Source organism: Chelon labrosus (assembly GCF_963514085.1).
Source record: "Chelon labrosus genome assembly, chromosome: 3".
In the NCBI taxonomy this organism is placed as follows: Eukaryota; Metazoa; Chordata; class Actinopteri; order Mugiliformes; family Mugilidae; genus Chelon; species Chelon labrosus.
In genome coordinates, this window is record NC_140339.1 from 27,513,649 (window position 1) to 27,536,415 (window position 22,767).

The following is a 22,767-nucleotide window of genomic DNA, read 5'->3' on the forward strand; positions in this document are numbered from 1 at the left end:
TCAACACCTTGTGCTGTTCTTCGTGTTTTTTGAGTTGTTCCTAAACCGTTTTTGTGTGTGTGTCTGTGTCAGGCTGCATCCTGCTGGGGATGGCTGCTGCCATCAAGGAGTGTCATTGCTGTGGGGTGGGGGTGTCTGGTCTGGTCTAAGTGGGTGCTACATGTCTAAGTAACATCCACATGAATACCAGGTCCAAACGTTTCCCAACAGAACATTGTATTGTCACAAGATGGCCAATGTTATTTGCTTCTTGCATCATAATGTCATAATGTTATGCCTGATCAGTGTATATATGAGAAGGCAGACCAAAATGGATGGAGTACATGTACTGGTACAGCACAGTGTGACAAAATGAAAAGCTGTAATTCAGTTGTTTGATTTTGACGTACAGAAGAAGAGAGACAGAGCTTAAAAGTTCACACAGTTACTGGAAACATGGCAAGGAGAAGGAAGTGTAAAGATTATACTTTATTGTGGAGAGAATGAGGAAGACAGATGATTAATGTTTGACTTTTGGGGGGCAACAGGACTGGGAAGTCCAAAAAACTGTGAATTTCCTTAAGGAACGTAAGGAATGTGTGTGAGATGGAGAAAGTGGTGGTGTGGCAAAACAGAGAAACTGTCTTTCATTTTTTTGAAAAACATTTATTTAAAATCTGTTCATTAACAACCATACTTCTTTCAATAAAAACATTTTTCCACAAATAAAATAGATTCAACTGTAACAATACATTACACCAATACCAAAGCACACCACATTTTCTCATTCAGATAACACAAAGAGTGAGTCTTTCCCTTTTTATCCGTTTGGTTAATAAATCTAAATGCACTGATACAAAGTCCTTGTGTCATCACTCTAGGTGTAAGTGGGGGTGTTGATGTAGTTGACAAAGTAATTCCTCTTCTGTTGGCTCTGGGATCTGCTCTCTGTAGTGAAAGAGGAGGCAAATTACAGAAAAATAAGAAACAAGAGGAGAAGGACGTTTAGAAATGAACACAGCTACATAAGGCTTTCAACAAAACATCAGCATCAACCTACCTGAATATGAGTTGAACAGAGGTTTCATATCTGATCCTCTCCACATCTGTAACAGAGCAGCTGTGACTGCGGTCCCACTTGTAGATGAAGTTCTGTGACGTATAAAGAAAATCAAGGATTAAAGAATTGGAGTTAAGTACATTTAATATTTAGTTTAATTATAAAAGAGGTTAGTTTTCTGTCAGTTTTACCAGCCATTTTATATGACACTAGAGGGGGAAATAAGCTCAGTGGCATTGGTATGAGCATTGTAAATGTCAGAGCAATTATCTAGACTAGACTTTACTTTCAGTGGCATCTTCAGATGTAAAAAAACATAAATAGTAAATTTATTTTACCATAAGCAACAAAACAACGAACTTCCAGATGATCTTACTTAGTCAAGTGAGCAAGCTCTACACCCTAAACCAAAGAGCTCATAACTGACTACATTAGCAACCTTCACAGCTTACACATTAACTGTGAGCTGAAAGGCTGGATTCAGTCAGAGTTAATCCTGCAAATCCAAAACATCTCGTTAATTTGAGTTTACACTCAACCTCAGAGATCTGTCATGCCAGCCAACAAAGTGACTGCAGTCAGCATAATGCATGGTTAGTTCCTAAAAAAGGATTTCACGTCTACTGCTTGCTGCTGTTAAAACAGTTTCTGTATCCATATTAGAAGTGGATGTGTCCGTGTTGTTTGAGTGAACAGACCTCTAAGATGAGCGCCACAAACAAGTTGACCCACATGACAGAGGACGTGAGCCACCAACACACGAAGTAGATCTTGGACCACCTTGGGAAAATCATCATCATCATCTTCATCATCATCACATGAACAATTACATTCAACAACAACTGCATGTAAAATGTGTTCTTTCTTACTCGGTAGTGTATCTGCTGTATGCATCCATGAAGGCCTGCCAGTTGTTGACTATCATCACATTATACAACAATATGATGGCTGCCTGAATAGAGAAAGAGAAGAAAAGATATATTTTTTTAATTAGTTTCAATGAGACCAGAGTTTTGATTATCAAAGTGTATTTATGACAAATGACAGTGGTAAAACAGTCATCAAAATGTCAATTAAGTGATAAAGAATAAAGGGAACATATTTTAACACCAGATTTGGTCTTATCACTGTAAATTCCAAGTAAGAGAAACTAAAGCAAACTATGAAGATCTGACGGGTCTTGTTACTCACACCAAAGTCATCAAAGTTGTTTGGCCAGTAGCCTAGCTGTTCATAGGTGCCACACTCCATGCTGTAGTTAGAGGTGATGTTTTCCATTGAAGAATTGGACAGCATGCTGGGACACACGTACACATAACAATGATGAACAGAATTTACACATTTTTAATTCTGATCTCTTTGTAAGAGAGAAACACACTCACCCGGCCATTTAAAAAAAAATAATAACAACAACTTAATACTGTAAATGAGTAAGATGGAATATTTGGGAGAGAATGGTTATGTAGCTGGGACGGATGGCTCTATTTTAGATTTAATCCAGGTTCAACATTTACTGAAGTCCAAAGATCTTTCTTTACTTTTCTTCCAATAGTTTTTGCATAAGCAATCATTGTGGCTCTTTAGTAAAAAGAACCACTAAAAGGGCTGAAACGTGTCCCCTCATATGTTTTGCATTTGCAGCTCACAACTCACAAAACTGATGAATGAATTCAGTAGAATGCTGCTATTATTTGAATGTGTTCAGTACACAAATGGTACAGGCTGCCACTCAGAACTGAAGTGATACTGCATTCTTAGCCAAAAAGGGTGGAATTAGCTCTATGTCATAAGCTTGGTTCTGTTTGTGTCCTCTGCATCGTGTGTTCTTTCTGGAAAAGATGTCATACCTCATCTCTGGAGGAGGTTTAATTGCACCCTCAAACAGCCAGATGCCAAAAACAGCAAACACATAATACACCACCTGCACAGAGAGACAAACATATTATATTTCTGCAAACGATTTCATAGGCATTCAGAAAATGACAAGACGTGTGTGCGCGGGTGGGTAGGTGTGTGTGTGTGTGCACTTGTACAGCTAGCTTTCTGAGGACCAGTTTGAAGTTTACACCATCAGAGTGAAGACATTTTGGCCGGTCCTTATGTCTTTACAAGGCTGTTTGAGGGTTAAGACTAGGGTAAGTGGCTAGGGAATGCATCACGTCAATGAATGTCCTCACTAAGATAGCCATCCAAATGTGTGCTTGTGTGTCTGTCCATAGTTTGGATTTCTCTGACAGACAGGCCCGATTCTGCAATATATTTAGAAAAATAAAGGGCAGATCAGGATCAACTGGGTGAAATATAGCTTTGTCACTTACCACCAGTATCCCTGCAAATGCTCGGAGGTTTTTCACCAGATCCAACAGTGTGCTTGCAACCAAAGCCATAAGCTGGAGATGAAAATATGGAGGGTAAGAGGACATAATAAACTTCCCGATGGAGATCTCTTGACTCTGCCTCAAGCTTTCAAGACCCAACACCAGGAGGATGAATGGAAGTGAACTGTTCCATTCATCCTCCTGGTCTAAATCTATTGTTCTAATCTATTAACTTTCACCATGTAAAGTCAAGTTACAGTAGCTGTATGTGTATATTACCATTAACACCCTATCCATTACTATTATAATATTCTTCATGGCTATTATTAGGATTAATATTACAATCAGCAAAAAAACAAATCATCTCTATTTTTTCTCTCTTCTTGCATGTATTTATTATTATTCTCTCTCTCTAATCCTTCCTTGTATACATATACTTCCTTCCAGATGCAATACACACCCACAGATAACTATCCCTGGATTACTGCCGATGCTGTGACTGCTGTTTACCTTGATGTCTGGGATGATGCGCAGGAAGCGGAACACAATCAGCATGTTGACCAAGCGAACCATCTCCCATAGAGACATTACATCATGGGATGAACTGTCCCTGTTGACGCACCCGTAGTACCCATGTTTAGTCAGACATAGTACAAACATTTAAAATGAGTTGAAGAATACCCACCAGTGAGAATAAGGGAGCCTGTACGTGATAAACATAATGAACTGCAGGATCTAATGGGTAAAAAAAGAAACATAACATAACAACAGTGATACGTTACATTTCATTTACGTTTGTGCACAGGAAATGACAAAAAGTGAATTGTATATTATAGAATAATTCTCGCCAATAATCAGCTGGTGGTTACATCAAGATGTGTCAATCACATGTGCAAAATGTGCACGTCAGGTCAGCAGAGAATTACTACATACTGAATATGTAGTATGTATGTCATGTGAGAAACATGCAGCAAACATGGTAGACTGCCTAAAAGAACGTAGACTAGGATCAAGGAAGCTGGCAGAGATGTATTATCATTTAATATATCAAAGGCACTTTATATCAAAGGTCCATTGCTTTTCTTGGGTATTCTGTGGCTGTTAAGTAAAAATCTATGTGAATCCAGGTTGCAAAGCAGAGATAAGGGCAGCCCAGTCTTTGTCTCCCCCAATCCGTCAAAATTTGCTATTCCCACAGTTCCAGTTTGAAAACAACAAAGTTACCCAGAAGGCTCACACTTTATACACATTCTCTGACAGCCCACTCATCAATGGGCCTCACCTTCCCCTAACCCCATTCCCACTGAAGCCCCAGGGCTACCCCCTCCTCCTCCGTCTGGCCCTTCCAAATTCCTTCTGCCTGTCGTTCCTGCATGATCCACTATCTGACATGACCACTGTCAGCTCTCCCCAGCTGTCCACTTCTATGTTGTGCATGTCCTTATTTTGCACAAAGCCTATCACACACAAAACAATAAGACGAACAAGCCAGACTGCTTTTGCTCCTATCCTAGAATGAAAATGAGTGCAGCGCTCAAGTAGCACTGTGGAGAGACTGAAGATGTTTTCCCATAAACAGGTATTCATCAAGCAGAGTTGCAGCCTCAAAATCTGAGGCTGTAATCTATATTTACGTCATAGAGACATACTGTAAGGGCAGTATCAGTCTTCCCCTTTTAGTACTAACTCGTATTAACTCGAACTCTTTCTTTAATAATATGAATAACAACGACTTGTCCACTGGCGAGAAAACAACACTCCTGAAGAGATGCAGTTGGTTAGTCAGACAACATTTGAATGTCAGTATTTTGTTCTCATGGAGATTAATCACAAAACATGACAGGGAATCATCAACTCGTGGACTCAGTGGTGGCGTATGGTAACAGAATGCTATCTTTTATAAACTTCATCTTTTCATATTTGACTAAACCGCAGCTGTAATGTTATATATGGAAATAACGACAGTGTGTATTCTGAGGAGTGTTACCAATAACACGACGGTGAGAAAGCCATCAAAGATGTTGCTCCTGTAGGACAGGTACCCTTTCCAGCCGAAGGCAAAGATCTTCGCACACATTTCAAACAGGTAGTAGATGATGAAGCACAAGTTGATGATCTGATAGTGGGACAATGAAAGGACAAAAACAGTTCATTTCTGTGGTAGGTTATGTTCAGTTCAAATGAAGATGATATGCAAATTTTATTAAAAAAAAATTACATTAGATTTTTAAATGCAAAAATTTATGACAGTGTGCACCTCCAAGACGAAGTTATCCCTCTCTGCTGTAGACTTTTCAGCATTCAACACCAGGACAGTCTGAAAAACACAGAAAGGTTTGATACACACAACCAGCAGTAACGCTACCGAGCAGACCAGCTTGGTCATTGTGTATGTATGTGTGTGCGGGCGCGACTTACACAAATGCACACAACGTTGGCCAGGGCCACCGCGTTGCCGAGTATAATGAGATAGTAGTGGCTGAAGATCACCTGGAGTCTCTGCAGAAGTGGAGACGTGTACTGAGGGAGGGGAGGGTGCTGGGGAGGAAACACACGACAGGGAGACATATAAGACAGATGTAATCCTGAAGCAATCTTTGAATCAGCAGAGCCTGTGTGTGCGCAGCCCTACCTCCTTGATGCAGTCTTTATCCAGCTCATCAAAAATCTTCTTGAACTGCTCTTGATCCATGAAGCCAACTTCTTCATACTGCCGTGCCATCTGACATGTCGGAAGAAGCACAGGTGAGAAAAAAGCCGCCCAAAAAGCCAACATTAAAAATTTCCAAAACTGAACTGTGTTTAAACTAAATTATGTTCTTTCAGACAAAAAGCAAAGGAAACATTCTATGCATTTGTCAAATAGCTGTATACCTATACCTCTATCTAAATGCAATGTTTTTATTTGCACAATGAAGTTTGACGTGTCAGTTTTAAATGCACACAATATAACAACTTGTAACGTTTTGGTTCAAATCTAGTGCCATTCTGCAAATCCTGACTGTATGACAGCAGAATCTTGAGCTGAAGCAGTAAAGCAGATACTCATTAGTATGGTTATTTACACTGTGATTTCCCTGCTGTGACAGGTGTCTGTGCAGAAAGTGCTGTTGTGTAGGATCTGACCGTGGTGATGGCCGCTCTATAGTAGCTTTTCATCCCAGCTCTGGACAACACCTCCAGGACTGCGTCAACATGCACACGCCCCCTTACAGAGAAAGCAAAACTGAGTGTGTGTGTGTGTGTTTGTGTGTGTGTATGTGTGTGTCTCTGTGTGTATATGTGTGTCTTACTCAACAGCCTGCTGGCCTCCATTACAGCTGAGGACATGGAAAGCTGCTCGGATCCCCAGTCGCCTTCTCATGATGGATGTTTGGACTGACATCTGGACAAGAACACGAACAAAAAGCAATATCTTCACTGTGTCTGTAACGTGTCAATCTGCAGAATCTGTTATTTTGTTAGATATCAGTGATTATAGCATACATATTATATGTACATCAATGAAAGTTTGTTTGTGTATAGTCTGTTTGAGAAATCCACTGTCACATATTCACATTCGACTGTTTTTCCAATGGTTCCTACAAGCTGTTTTAAATATTATTATGACTTCCACAAAATGCAACAGTGTGCCGTTTGGTTTAAGAGTTCATTGTTCAGGCTTTTCTGGAGACATCAGGTGTCATCAGCTATATACACTGATCAGGCATAACATTATAACCACCCGCCTAATACTGTGTAGGTCTCCCTTGTGCCTCTAAGTAACATCCACATGAATACCAGGTCCAAAAGTTTCCCAGCAGAACATTGGATTATCACAAGATGGTCAATGTTATTTACTTCTAGTGGTTTTAATGTTGTGGCTGATCGGTGTATATTAGTCACTGCTGCTGTTTTTCCCAGTCCAACATGCGTCAAAGTTCTACTGACGCCCATTTTTCCAGTTGGAAACAGTGTAGTGGGATTTGGTGAGAGAAAATAAAAAGCTAAAAAAAAAGCTAACTGCTCATTCAGTGCTCAGTGGATAAAAACAGGCAGCATGATGGCCACCTATTTAATGGTGACTCACCAGTAAATATCCCCTGAACTGGTTATAGATGATGGCTGTCAGTAGGTTCATCAGGCAGTAAGTTCCTGTCAGGAAATACACAAATAAAAATGCATTTATAATCTACTCTAAAATTACTTAATAATGACTTACATAATAAGTGCTTCTTACCAATGACGCTGAAGGTGACAAAGAAAATAGAGTAGCCTCTGTTTAGGGAGTAGGCAGGGATCATCACTGGAACAGAACAGAAGATAAAGTTGACATTCCATGAAAGTAACAATATACAGCCTGTGAGCGTGGCTCGTTCATCATGTGACTGATAGTGTACCGTCCGGGTTGTTGGCTGTGGTGAGCAGCACCAGCAGAGAGGTCAGCGAATTCGGCAGGTCTCTGAAATGTAGCTCCCACTCCCCATTCTTCTTCGGATCCTGAACAGCAACACACAGTGAGAGATGAGGGCAGGCTGGGCAAATGTACATCTCCTATTGTACTCTTTACAAAGTTTAAACAGTACGACGGAACTGTAGCTTGACTTGACTGTTCAAAACTGAATCTCTTTAGAAGTTTTAGATAAAAGAAGAAGGGTGCATTCACAGAAGTAAAATGTGTTCCTGGGATTCCTCTCAATATTTTAAGGTAAATGAGATTGTACTCCGGTGCATGGTATTGAAATTTAAGTTAAACAAATTGGAATGTTGTTACGAGCCAGGCAGGGGGAATGTATTTCTGTCTGCTTTCTATCTCTCCCTCCCCTGTTTGTTTTGTAGGTGTTGGTTTCCACTTGTGAATTCTGTGGTAATGCAGGTAATTGGTTGACTCAACCCCAGACCAACCATTGCCCAGGGCCCTAATGAAACGGGGCCCAGCTGGAGGATCCAGTCTCGGCTGCTTACTCTGCTACTTGCTGTTATCCTGCCTGTGTAGACCTTGAGCTGTGTCGACTTGTGTGTTCTACGTCAGTGGTTATAGATATGTGGTGGAAGGCTGCGGACTACAGGTGAGCTTCCTTCCACATGGAAGTAACCTTTGCTATATACACTGCTTTCATTTATTTGGCACAGCCACATGGTCCCATCCTTCCCCACAGGGAGTATGAGTAAAGCCTTCTCAGTTACGTTTTGTTGAAATAAATCGGTTTAAGTTTTCCTTCCACCCTGACTCTCAACTAACTTTGTGTGTTCTTCCCTATATTTCCCTAGTGCCACGTTTTCACTTGGCCATAAAACAGCTATACTATTGTTGTCTGTGGGAAATGGTATCGGTTTGACCAAAGACCAAAATCCAAAAATACACTTGTCTTGCACTCAGTACTTTCTGATGTCCCATTGGTTTGCACTTTTTTTTAAACTGTCCTGCATCTATCCCTTTTTATCATAGTGTTAGCTCTGTGAAAGACTGGCGACCTGTTCACTTGCCCAGTGTCAACAAGGAGAGGCTCCAGCCACCCCATGACTGTAGTCTTTAATGAAACCTTATTCAAACAGGAGGAACAATGCTCTTTGTTGGGGACTATTTTCAGCTGTGGATTAAAATATATTTGATGCCCAGCATGATGTGTGCAGGGGTGTTCCTACATGATGTAGAGTCCTGGGTATGCCATAAAGCTTTAGGTGATGACACAGAATTCGAGTTAGCTTTGGACTGGACCTGCACAATTTGCTTTTCATTTTCCACTGGTGTGTGCATTTTGTCTATGTGTATGTTATGATGTGCAAAAAGAGCACAGTGGGCACAGAAAGCAGAACTATATTCACACATGTTAGATATTTTGCAATGCAACCTCTTTGTGGAAGTTCATGACATTATGTTTAGACATTTTTAATTTGTGTTTTCTTTGAACTGTGTCCCTTGTGGGAGTTACCATCACACACAAGACAGAGTGTAATTATTACAGTACAGTACACAGCGTACTCAACACAGTGTGACCACAAAGGCCTGAGCAGCTCACCTCAGTTTTAGCAAACAGCAGCATGCCAATCATAGTGAAGAGGCACAGATGGAGCGCCAGCAGCAGGATGACACTGAAAAGACAGGAGAACACACACATGCTCAAGGTGGGGGTGGAAAAGTCCAAAGGGATGCAGATCAATTGTCGTATCATTCAGATGTCATTAATTTAGTGTAGAAAGTGACTTGGGTGTTCTTTTTATAACTCTGCTTGGTATTGGACATTCTGCTTTAATGCACTTAGTCAAACTCATGAGTCTACTACTTTTGGAAAACACTGACAAGTGCCGTGGCAAATATACTGTCCCATTCAGATGCAACAAAATTAGACAATTCACCTTTTCTTTCAGAATTAAAAAGTCATATGGAGCTTTGTTTTGTCCAATTTTCATTGGTTTTATTGGGGGTTTATAGCAGAACCACTTGAGGTTTAGCTAACCTCATCAATTTTGAATCCATGATGTTGAATGCCACTGTGGATGAATAAGAACTGTCCTCTATACGAATCAAACAACTATCTCTATCTCCAAACAGACCCCTCCTACCCAAACCTTGCTTTTCATTATCATGTTTTGGAATATAGACAGGTCACCAGACACTAACACAGCTGAGTGCATTACAAAGTAGTGGTAGTGGAATCAGAGAATATCATCATCATTGCATGGCCACATTTTGGCAAAGCAGGAACTTGTTCACAGAAGTGAGAGTGAGCTGGAACCATTATTTGATGAATAGTGAAATGTAAATAACCAACTGTGAGTTTCATTTCAGTTTATATACTGACAGTGCTGAGCTAACTGTTCCTGAGCTGCTCCTTTCCATAGAAATTGTGTCTCATATATCGTAACAACTTATTTTTTAGTTTAGTACTTAGTACTGTGATACAACTACTTCTGCACTCTTTTTCTAGCAAATATTGTTATGATGCCTAACAATGAGAGGGTTCAGGTACCTGGCGATTTCCGGCAGAGTCCTCTTGATGCATTTCAGTGTTTTTTTCATCAGAGAAGAGTTTTGCAGAAGGAAGAATGGCCGGAAGAGCCGCCGCACTCTCAGTTTCTAAATAGTAAAGAAAAGAGAAGATGACTATTTTTAATATTAGATCCCATTTGAATCATATATGATTCCTTTGAATCCACTCTGCCTTTCTTATGTGCAAGCTTGGAGACATGCAACGTGATGCAGTACAAGCAAATGGAACAACAGTTTTCTTGCTATGATCATCTAAGCTGGACTGGGGCCAATACATGTCAGCATAACTGTAAATAGTTTAGACCTAAATGACCATATAGCAACACTTTTCAGAACTTACAAGATATTTAACCAACACGAGTAGTGCAATAGATGATATTAAATTCAGTATTCAGCACTGACTCTAAGAGATTTATTCACCACTATTCACTGAGTTTGCTGACATAGAAGTTCTCCTGTAGGACTGACTGGTCTCTTAGTTTACTGCTATGATGACTAACTCTGGGTCATCACACTAGAAAATCGCTGGTTGCTGACATTTCCATTTTTTGGACTGTGCATGAGAAGATGGGGAACTGGCATGCGACTGATGCCAGAAGCACAAGTGTATACAAAACCATAAATTGAGAGTGGTGCGATTTCTCAATTTCACGTTGCATTGTCCTGCTCCTTTCTCTACAGATACAAACACGCTAGCCATGCCTGGTGCAAGAGTCTGTGGATGGCAATGTTGGTCTGGTGTCAGTTAGTGTGGTCCAGACTAATATACCTTAACACCTGTTGGGCTTATTGAGATAAGACATCATACAAACATTCATAGTACCCAGGGATGGATATATTCATTTCTTCTCCACCACCAGCCTGACATTTGTTGTTAGACTCTTAGTAGTGCTTCAGGTTTAGAAGAGAAGCATAATGTATGACACTTTGACTAAAGGATACTGTTTAGGATGATGAATTGTTGGGTTTAAATCTTTTTCTGTTGATAATTAAAAGTCAGAAACATTTAATTTTACTTCTTTAACAGGCCTGATTCTCCTTACTTAATACTGCTGTTTGATTATATAACGCTTGTGCAATAATTCCAAGAAGAAGAAAGAAAGAAGCATGTGCCTCACCTCATCACACACCATACTGAGAGACAACACCCAGTCGATGACGGAGACTGAAATGACTACAGTGTAGCCAATCAGCCACTTGCCCTTCTTAAATTCTTCCCAGCCAATCAAGTAGCTCTGAGGACAGACCGGATAAAGTGAAGCAGTGGTGCAAATGGACAAATAACCAGCTTACTATTCCAACCTGTCTGCGCTTACCTTGACAGCAAGATCACAAGTGAAGATGACCAGACAGACCATCTCGATGGCCTCAGTGAGGCCGCAAGGAGGCTCCCAGGATGAAGAACGATGATGGGGGTCGGAGGAGATGGACAGGGAGGAGGGGCGCTCCACGAATGCCAGCAGCAACACCACCGCAATGGTCAGGCCCAAGCCCCTGAGGCAGGTGAAGACAGAGACATAAATGGACGTAGGTATGTTGGCAAAACATCTTGATTACATTCCTAACAAACTGTCATGCATAATTTGCTATATTTGTATCCATACTGCCAGCCAACTCACTTATGATGCAAAGGACTTTTCATTGCCATCTTGCATGTATCATGTATCGCCTATCTTTATCTGTCTCTCTCTACCCATGTAACGTCAAGCAGAAATGTCCCCCCACATGACTTGGGTTCTGCTCAAGTATTTTGTCCGTGCCAACATAGCTCTAGTGCTTCCACTGGAGGTTCCAGTTTTGTGTTTTGTGTCAGTGACAATTCAAATTGTCTCTAGACGCTTAAAGCCACAGCCTGAACCCCACAGAACAAGCACTTAAGAGACCATGACAAAGAAAACCTTTCTTCTCAGAAATGTGTCACTTTGCCTTTATGTTACATTAAATATAATGTAATTTTAAAAATAGTCCGTACCCAGTGCCACTGTGCCTCAAAATTTGGTGCCTCACTTTTAGGCAGAAATGTAAACAATTCTGAGGGAGTGCAAATACTTTCAAGTGGCACTGTCCATGTGTAATTCACCTGCTCTTTTTCAAAAGGTTGTACCGGAGACCTCTATGTCTTACAGCTTGAAAACCAACTATGAGGCATACAATGAATACAGTGGTGATAACATTTAATCTATTTACATGCAGGAACAATGGGCCTCACACATAAATGCTTTCTTGTCGTTCCCTTCCATAGGTTTACTGTATACTTAAAAAAAGTGAGAAGAAGAACATCCTAGGTGGGATTCATGAAACGTGCGCTGACAGGCAATTCTGTTTTTACTACCTATGTATGCTGATGAATCATGCTTGAACTTAAGAAGGGCCAGGCACAATTTATATAAGGAAACACCCAGCTGCATGCAAATCATAGGTCACTGCTCTCAGTAACAAGAGAAATAAATACCTCCCAAGAGCAGCAAAAAGAAAAGAGACATTACTTCTGCACAGGAAGAAACTTTACTTAATGAAGACTACTAAAGAGCTGAACAGAAGTAATATATTTATTATTTTCTACAGCAGTGCCAACTGTTCAGCCAAGTGCAAAGCGTTGGAGCATCTTAGTGCAATTAATGCAGTATGTGCAGAGTGCATCTGTATAATCTACCTGAGATCACTCAGATTTTTTAATAAATATCATATTTAATAATTGTAATCAGTTCTAATTATTAATAGAATGAAGGAGTGCAGATAGTTTTTCTTCTGTGTTTAATAACGTAAATTGCTTCATCGCCAGCACAGCTTATTTTTCATTGAACAAAAGGCAAGTAGGCTTTTGTGGTCGATGGCACTCTTAAATTTTTGTTCTTACCTAAGAACAAATGAAAACTAGGCAACAAAAGTTGTGCATACGGATAACTAAGGATCAAATTTGTGCATGAGGTCACTTAAGAGACCCCTGAAACCTAAATATACTCCTGTGCTTTTCCTGAAATTCCTACATCTACAAATATTTCCAGTCACAGTGCACATGTGCCACTACAACATCTCCTCAATAGTAACATAAACATCATCAAGTACTCATAAAGCTCTAGACCTAGGTAACTGTTAGAGTGTGGGAACTTACCACTGGCATATCCTGGAATAGTACCATCGATACAGGCGGAGTGAGCTGGCATCCACCCGATGATTGATAGACCGGTACTGTAGATAATATATTTTATATTGACAAAAGAACAGGAGAGACAATAAAAGAAGAGAATGAGACAATGCAGTAAAACAGGAAGGCAAAATGTATAAGCCACGAAACGTCACAGAAAATATTGTATGCAGAAAATTTGTATTTTTTTCTGCCTCTTTAAGATAATGTAAGGACCTACATCAGAGTAAGGAGGTGCGCTCTCTGCAACATAACTACTAGAGGAAACACTAAATTTTTATGTACACATGGATGTAGTATGTGAGGTCAGTGTCAATGACACTGGATGGATGTCAGCATCAAGGAGCAACAATTGCAAAACTATGGACTCAACCTTGACTGGGGGCAGCCAGATGTCTGTGCTCTTCTACTCTTTTAAGTGTACAGATGTTTTGTGTTCTACAGTATGTCAAGAGCAAAATTCTGATATCATTTCTAAAGGTGACACTAAGTCAATAAAGGAAAACTAAAGCTTGTGGAATCTAACCCATTACGATCTCTCAACAACTTCACCGCAGACATCAAGAACTGTTGGCGTCCAGAGAGGATTTACTGAAACGGGTGAATAGGGAGTTACACCAGTGACCAAAGTCGTATTACAAACCTCTTGACCATGTAGTATTTTCAGCCCCCATGAAAACATTATCAGTAATACTGAAATGTCACTGCACTTACGTGAATGGCATCTTCAATGAATACAACAGCTTGCTGGATATAGAAGTCCTCCTGATCTGTGTGAGACAAGAGAGAGTAGCATGACTATCTAAGCTTTCGCTCAGAAGCAGAGTGAACAAAGATTTAACCTGTATTTCTCTGCATCCCCACGTGTAGGTCCACCCAGTGAAAAACTTAGCATGGTTCCGGAGCAACAGAACAGAAACGACTTCTTTGACAAAAACATGCCAAAGACACAGTCTCAGAGAAGCTGTTGTCTGTAGAACGGGTTGGACTGGGAGCTGGGAAGGTGTGTTTTGTCTTGAGGCATATCTGGGACTGGTAATGGGATACAACTTTTATATCTACTGAATTACTAAGACTACCCACACTTTCAGAAAGAGTGAAATGGAACAATTAAAATGAGACCTGCACACCCGATGAGTCAGACCATGGCCACCCTCCCTAGGTTCTTCTGTTTCAACATTCCCATACTTCACACTAATGCACAAATTAGATAAAATAATTTTGTGTAGCAATAAACAGAAAGTGACTTTACAGTCTCACAAGAGTGATTGTGGATTAGCACTCCCTAATCCCAAACAGTACTATTGAGCACCGAATGTGCAAGGCTCCTATACACTGACTGGGTTATGAGTGTTTCTCTAGCCACGTGGGTGCACCTAGAAAAAACAGGTTTGCCCTACACACTGTGCTCAATTTAATGTTCCCAACTCCCCCTTCCCCTTTCACTCTTCTCTTCCCTTCCCTCGAGATTAGGAGGAACCTTGGATAAAAGGGACCTGTAGTGTTCAAAAATCACACTTTTAAAGCTTCAAACTTAGACCCGGTATTCAACGTTTAGCATGATAACAGTATCACCAGCATCAGTGAGTTATACAGCGACCAGCCACAACATTAAAACCACTGACAGGAGCAGTGAATAACATTGACCATCTTATGACAATTCAGTGTTCTGCTGGGAAACCTTTTGACCTGGCATTCATTCATGTGGATGTTACTTAGACATGTAGCACACACCTAGACCAGACCAGACACCCCCACCCCATAGCAATGACACTCCTTGATGGCAGCAGCCATCCCCAGCAGGATGCAGCCTGACACAGGCACACACACAAAAACGCTTTAGGAACAACTAAAAAAACATGAAGAACAGCACAAGGTGTTGACCTGGCCTCCAAATTCACTAGATCCCAAACTGATCAAGTATCTGTGGGATGATCCACAGAGGCCCCTCCCCTCAACCCATAGGACCCAAAGGTCCCCACTACCAACATTCTGTTACCAGACACCACAGGACACCCTCAGAAGGCCCATGTCCATTCTCTGATGAGTCACAACTGTTTTGGCGGCACAAGGGAGACCTACACAATATTAGCCAGGTGGTCATAATGTTATGGTTGATTGGTGTATAATGACGTCACATAAATGCCACTTGCTGAACTCTCATCTTTTTTGCTTTTTTTTCAAATTGGTGTTTTTTTAAAAACTGTCACTCTCACTTTCCAGATCATCCTCCTGAAACTTTGACAGAAACCCTCTTAGCAGTAGACCCTCCTCAAAGGAAATGCATCTCTATATTGTATAACTTTTTGTGGTCAGCCACCTTGAGGCCTCTTGCATCAATAAGGAGTGCATGGGAGGACAGGCTGAATACGAAACTAGCAGAGCAGCAATGGGATCCCACCTTAAATTCAGTCCACTCTTCTTCAGTATGTGCTCCACATGGCTTAATCCAATTGTCCCTAGCAACACAAGCAGCCCTCCTGCATATGCCTTATGTCCCTGTTTGGCTCTGACCTAAAACGCGTTTGTTCACGGGGTGGGAAGGGACAAAACGGTTATTGACAGCTGAATAATTGTCTGGATGCACAATTATTTTGATGATAACCGTCATCAAAATAGCTACCAATATGTGTCTTTATGTACAAAAATTCCTTTTCAATAAAAAAGGACAAAAGAGAACTGCAGTAGTGTGGGAAATGATAAAAGCTTGATAATAGAATGACAACAACTGAGGTTAGAAATTTAGATCTTCAGACATCAGAGTCTCTGATGACCGTAAAAGTGGTGCCTGATTTGGGGTTTTCAAAAGTTATATTTTGTTAAATAACTGAGGCACAGCTGTCTCTTCAGATACGTTTCCAGGAATAACTTTCCTTTTCCGCCTCACTGCAAGAAGGTTCCGGGGTCAAATCCAGGCCGACTGGGGCCTTTCTGTGTGGAGTTTGCATGTTCTTCCTGTGTCCGCGTGATTTCCCACCAGATACTCCAGCTTCCTCCCACCGTCCAAAGACATGCTCATTATGTTCATTGGTGATTCTAAATTGGCCGTAGGTGTGCATGTGAGTGTGAATGGTTGTCTGTCTCTCTGTGTTAGCCCTGTGATAAACTGGAGACCTGTCCAGGGTGTACCCCGCCTCTCGCCCGATGACAACTGGGACAGCTGACTTTCCTTAATCTGTCAGATACTGCAATATAGTGTTCTGCAAAATAAAATGGTTAATCTGGTATTATGTCAGAGAGGGTACAGTTTAGTAAGAATGTTTGAAATGATTTGCTGACATTAACATAGTGGAGCTTGTTGGGTTGATACAGCCTAGAAAATACTACTTTAGTAGTGGTTTATTCCTGTGCTGGGTGTGCACCTTTTCTTGGAATTAATAGTTAATCCTAGCCTCACCCAGATTTGACTTTTTCTAAAACTAAAACTTTCTAAAAATCTGGGGAAAACTGCATGGTTCAAATATCTTAGTAAAGAGCCCAGCAGTAAAAACATAAGGGTGTCAGACAGCTAGAATTAATTAATTCATTCATTCATTCATCTTCTATACCCGTTTTGTCCTGTTAAGGGTCACGGGGGTCTGCTGGAGCCTATCCCAGCTGTCATCGGGCGAGAGGCAGGGGTACACCCTGGACAGGTCTCCAGTCCATCTGGGCTAACACACAGAGACAGACAACCATTCACACTCACATGCACACCTACGGCCAATTTAGAATCACCAATTAACCTAATGAGCATGTCTTTGGACGGTGGGAGGAAGCTGGAGTACCCGGAGAGAACCCACGCAGACACAGGGAGAACATGCAAACTCCACACAGAAAGGCCAGCCGGCCCATGGATTCGAACCGGTGACCTTCTTGCTGTGAGGCATCAGTGCTAACCACCTCGCCACTGTGCCGCCGACAGCTAGAATAATAATAATAAAAAAAATCAACCGTAGACTTGTTCCACAGCTGTCAGGTGATTATGTGTAATGATTGCCTTTTCTATCCAGCAGACACACAGATACAGACATGATGATTCAAGTAATTATTTCCACACACACACATATTTGGTGCTGCTGACTCATTGCAGGATGTGTCATGGAGGTGGTGGTGGGTGCCACTGACAGGGTAACACATAAAACGGCTGCAGAGCTGCTGAAAGTCACCGCCAACATACACCAGATACAACTGACTGACAAGTGTGAGCTGCACTTCTCACACTGCAGCAAAAATGTGACCGGAGGAAACGGTTGCTAGAGCACCCTGATTTTACAACTCAACACCACTGACATTAACGGCCTGTAAAGCCACGGTAGTCCGGTTCATATTTTTCTGTTTATATGCAAGAATTTAAATGATGTACAATGCACACATTATCGACTGACTTCACAAAAATAGCAAAAGACAGTTCAAATCAAGGTTTTTTCATGTTGCATCACTTGTGGATTTCGATGATGGCACAAGTTTGTATGTGGTTCCCGTCTAGGGGTATTGTCAAAGTGCTCAGACTTCCCCCTACACTCCAAATAAGTGTGGTGTTCAATAGTGATTCTAAATTGGCTATAGGTGCACAAGTGAGGGTGAATGGTTGTTTGTCTGCGTTAGCTCTGTGATAAACTGGCGCACTTGTCTAGGGTGTAACCAGCCTCTCACTCAATGAGAGCTGCTATAGGCTCCAGCCACATGTGACCCTCTACAGAATAAGTGGTCATAGATAATGGATGGATGGATGTCTGACAGCATGAATGAGAGGATGTTAAGGTGACGACCACTGACACACTTGTTGGTTATTATTTTAAAGAATAAAGTTGAGCAACATTTTTTTAACAATGTACTAGATTTCTCCAGTTTTATATATAATATATCCCTTCCATTCATCTTACCAAGCAGTAGCTACAGCTGAAACTCATTTCAAAGGACGAGAAGACATTTGGATCGTGAGTTTATTCATCTATTGAGTCTAAGCTGGAGAGAAAAAAGAAAGTTTGAAATTCATCCGTAAGTGCGTAGGGAGGCACACTGTGTCCATAATCATACAATGTAGTTCATTCATTCATCTTCTGTAACCACTTGTTCCTGTGAAGGGTCAAGGGGGGGGCTGGAGCTTATCCCAGCTGTCACTGGGTGAGAGGCGGGGTACACCCTGGACAGGTCTCCAGTCTATCGCAGGGCCTTCTTGCTGTGAGGCATCAGTGCCTCCATACAATATAGTGTATCAAGCAAACAGTCCCACTTAATATGCTTGTCCGTTTATCTATTCAAGAAAATGAGCCAATGTATATCTGTGAGTTGCAAAAGTAAGTGCACCTCTAGGAGAACAAGTTAATTTCAAGGCCAAATTAGATAGAGTCTATCTGTTCAGAGGTGTTTCCAGTCAATGTAATGAGACTTAGGTGTTGTTCAGTGACACGTTTAGTTAAAGGAAAATCTGGGATTTGTCACAGTTTGGTCTTCATCGACTGGAAAATGTTGAAAAACCATCTCTGAGCATCTCAGAGAGTTTGGAATACAAAAATCCACAGTCAAACAGATTGTAAACAAAAAGAAGAGATTTAACTATTAGCCTCCACAGTGATGGTTGACCAACAAAGATCACTCCAAAAGCAAGACGCATAATAGTCGGAAAGGTCACAAAGGAAGCCAGGGTAACTTCTAAGCAACTAAAGGCCTCTCTCACATTGACTAATGTTAATGTTCATGAATCCACCATCAGGAGAACACTGAACAACCATGGTGTTCATGGCAGAGTGGCAAGGACAAAGACACTGCTCTTCAGAAAGAACACTTCTGCCAGTCTGCAGTTCGACCAACATCATGTGGACAAGCCAGGGGACTACTGGAAATAATTGTGGACGTTTTGTGGACGGATCGGACCAAGTTGTTCGGTTTAAATGAGAGGTGTACGCTTAAAATGCAGAGCAGTCAAAGACTTTACGCCTGTGTGATGCTTTTTGTCAGTGTAGCTGTGTAAAACCTCATACAGATATTGAGTTGAATCAGCTCATCCAGTTTATTTACTGCCTGTTTAATGTTCTATGGACTTTATGCAGAACACTTTACAAGATTAGCTCTTCTAACTTCAGCTAGTTCGACATCAAATTAGGAGCTGAATGAACATCTGGAAAATTATTAAATAAGAAACACAACAAACGTACTAGCAACCTGTCTAATTTGTTTTCTCTTGATGTCTATGGTATGCTACTGCTGTATGGTATGTTATTAGCTGTGTGCGTCATGATTAGGCTATATGCTATGCAGGCTTTAATCAGATATATGTCAAGTACATATAACAGGTGTAGATAGATAGATAGATATCCCTCTTTCATCCTGTTCCATCTACTGCACTCTTCTCATCCTCTCCCCTTTCTCTTTTTCTGTCTCCACGTGGCTGGCCTCAAGTAGATGGGTCCCTCCACATGAGCTGGGTTCTAGCCACTGTCGCCTTAGTGCTTGATTTGGAATTTGAAATATCCAGAATGGAGAAGATTAAGACTCCTCTCCTATATGCTGTAGTTTGAGGAAAACTGACATGACAGAAACTGCTGCTGTGTCTTTAATACAGGACAAACTAGTTGTTCCTTTTCACAATAATAAAATAATTCTACCCAGGATCAAGGTCAATACTGAATTCAGTTCGAATCGCCATAGACCTATAAACCCAATATGGCTTACAGAGCAACCTTTATATTATCCATGTTTTAAAACTGTTAGAACATAATAAGAAGTCTTTTATGACTGTCCACGTGAACATCCTTTCTCAAACTCATTTAACCAAACTCAGCTGGAATTTCAGAAGTCATAAGATGACTCTGAACTAGTAATGCACCTGAATGCAGTCAGCACACATTATAAGGCAGTACGCTGAATGACCTTAGTGATATAGCTACAGTAGGTCTGACTTTACAGAGGTGAAGCATTGTAACCCAAAGCCGTGTGATGTTCAGAATGTGACTGAAAACGTGCAGGTGATATTTGACCGTTCATTGCTTATGTCTTTACTTTATGACATTTTTTCATCCATAGTGGGGAAACAGCTTTTTCTACTCTGTTAAATTCATCAGACAGCAATAGTTTACAACTTTACGTGTTCAGATTTTACAAAGCACTCTGATCTGACGAAAATAAGACGTATTTACAGATCTATCACTAGTCCCAGGAACACCTTGCCCAACAGGATAGTATTTAAAGGCCCCTGGCTCCTCTGGCGTAAAGCTCTTGTTGATCACAAAACAATTGTTGATCACATTGTTTCATCTTACACCTACCTAACTATCTATCTGGCTAGCTGGGCTCTAGTTTTCTCTGTCATTTCTCTCATCTGCGAACTTTTCCCCCCCATATCGCTGAGACCTGAATGCCTCACCACCAACCCAGCTCACCTGCGTTCCCACCAACAGTGCACAGCTCCCGGCCGACAGAGTCCGTCCGTCTGCTGCCCGACCCAGAGCCATAATCCCCGGAGGCTCCGCTCTCTGTCCCGGTCCCGGTCCCGGTCAGCAGACTGTCCGTTTCCATCCAGGAGTTCCACGACTCGCGTGAGCAGCCACCCCACCGCGGCCAAAGTGAAAGCAGCGGTTCTGGAGCGGGTCAGTGAGCCACGGAGGAGCCGAGTTCAGTCTGTGGAGTCAATCTTTAACTAAACTTTAACCTGCCCTCTCAAACAGCTGTCCGAGTCTCGTGCACATACCAGAAAGGCAGGGGAATATGTTTTTAGGAAGTCGCTGCTCTGAGGTGCTCCTCCCTCCCTTGCCCCATAAGTATCACTTTACACTGGCTATAAAAGCAGACTCTGCAGAGCACGAATCACATGAAGGGAGGAACACTCCTGTAAGAGGACCAGGCGCTCTTCAAAACATAGCAAAGTTATAAGGAAACGTGAAGACAATAAATATTTCCGGGTCACCTTCGAGCTTTCTCTGAACGTTTCAGACTTCAAAGGAGCTCCGTAAGACAACGTAGACTGTTGTTGTGGTTATTCAAATAAAAGTGAACTTAACTGGCACCCTCTTCAGTTTCATATAGTATAGCCTGCTGTACTGCTGACATACACCCTTTAGGAATAACACTATGACATGTCTGTACTAAGTTACTGCTTTGTAAACAGATCCAGCATGAATGCCGAATGTTTATCGTCATCAGATGACGAATAAAAAGTTCAGATCAGCTGGATCAGCTCCACATTTAACTGGCAAAACACAAGTGAGCTGCTATGAAGAGCAGCAGGTGACGGGCTGCACACCTCCAACTTGTTGTTCACAGACTCCTGCGGCGTGCTGATAAAATCAGACCACGGTGGCTCACAGAAGGAGGAAAAACTGCTGATTATGACATTTACTGAAACAACAATTCACGACCACATTTACTGTTTAGCTTTAGCACCTGTAACTAGTGTCACTAAATCAACCAGGACTGAAATGTTCTGAAGACTGGCACTTTTATAATCATGTATGCTGTATGTTCTTTTCTGACTGATACATGAATGTATGTCCAACAGTTTAATTTTGAGTAAAATGTGAGTTATAACATCTGCAGATAAATGTGGCTGTATGCATATGTAGTGAATGCAGAGTTTATGTAGAGATATACACCAATCAGGCATAACATTATGACCACCTTCATAATATTGTGGAGGCCTCCAAAACAGTTGTGACTCATCAGGGAATGGACATGGGCCTTCTGAGGGTGTCCTGTGGTGTCTGGTAACAGGATGTCATTAGTGGGGGCCTTTGGGTCCTATGGGTTGAGGGGAGGGGGCCTCTGTGGATCAGGCTTGTTCCAGTTCAGAACATTGCACAGTCACAATATGATCAGTATTATTCACATCCCCTGCCATTGGTTTTAATGTTGTGGCTGATCGGTGCATAAGGGATCTCATACCAATATTCTCAACGTTCTTATAAATGTATTGCAATAATAAGAATTCCCTTATTCATTCCACATAGCTAAATTCTTTGTCTGCCTTTGACCCATCTGACTCTACCCTGAAACCAGGATGTGAACCTCCGACCCTCCAGGCTCAAAGCTGTTGCTCTAACCACTACACCACAGCTCTCTAACAAGAATGATAAATACTAAGTGATAAAAAACAAACAAACAAAAATACCACAAGAGCTCTTTTCTACTGTTCAGATGAACTTGAACAAGCATCCGGTGCACTCAGACTGTTAATATGAAAAAGGAGACCATTACATAAAGTATGGAATAAAAGATACCGTATATAAAATAAGAACAGTCCTTGCTGAGAAGGAGGTGTGTCACACTGTGTCAAGCCCTGCACAACACATCTTCCACCCAGAGGGATTTCATTTTTAGC

At 41.4% G+C, this 22,767-nt stretch overlaps 1 protein-coding gene across 3 annotated transcripts; it reads right to left on the reverse strand.

The window, feature by feature from the left end:
• Positions 1–121: 121 nt before the first annotated feature.
• Positions 122–21,458, reverse strand: tpcn2 (two pore segment channel 2). 3 transcript variants are annotated; one of them, XM_084540985.1, is made up of 25 exons: positions 20,834–21,458; positions 14,187–14,242; positions 13,440–13,516; positions 11,644–11,821; positions 11,446–11,562; positions 10,308–10,414; positions 9,357–9,429; positions 7,737–7,836; positions 7,577–7,642; positions 7,427–7,491; positions 6,651–6,742; positions 6,484–6,565; positions 5,990–6,079; positions 5,776–5,895; positions 5,615–5,674; positions 5,400–5,473; positions 4,043–4,060; positions 3,868–3,967; positions 3,358–3,429; positions 2,887–2,960; positions 2,231–2,336; positions 1,909–1,991; positions 1,738–1,819; positions 1,040–1,131; positions 122–927 (listed from the first exon to the last, which is right to left on the reverse strand). In XM_084540985.1, the coding sequence occupies exons 1-25, from the start codon at positions 20,967–20,969 to the stop codon at positions 852–854; spliced, it is 2,196 nt and encodes a 731-aa protein (XP_084397111.1). In that variant the 5' UTR covers positions 20,970–21,458; the 3' UTR covers positions 122–851. The 3 variants fall into 3 exon arrangements, 2 of the variants coding, with proteins under 2 accessions (XP_084397111.1, XP_084397110.1); XM_084540984.1 differs by having other exon boundaries at positions 4,043–4,092; positions 5,345–5,473; XR_014698967.1 differs by lacking the exons at positions 122–927; positions 1,040–1,131 and having other exon boundaries at positions 1,741–1,819; positions 1,909–1,987; positions 4,043–4,092; positions 5,345–5,473.
• Between the last annotated feature and the right edge of the window lie 1,309 nt (positions 21,459–22,767).

Coding starts and splice junctions, on each gene's coding strand:
- tpcn2 (XM_084540984.1), bottom strand. CDS start 20,969: ATGGAAACGGACAGTCTGCTGACCGGGACCGGGACCGGGACAGAGAGC. Junction 14,243..20,833: donor CACTGTTGGTGGGAACGCAG/GTGAGCTGGGTT, acceptor TGTCTCACACAG/ATCAGGAGGACTTCTATATC. Junction 5,675..5,775: donor CCAACGTTGTGTGCATTTGT/GTAAGTCGCGCC, acceptor TGTGTTTTTCAG/ACTGTCCTGGTGTTGAATGC.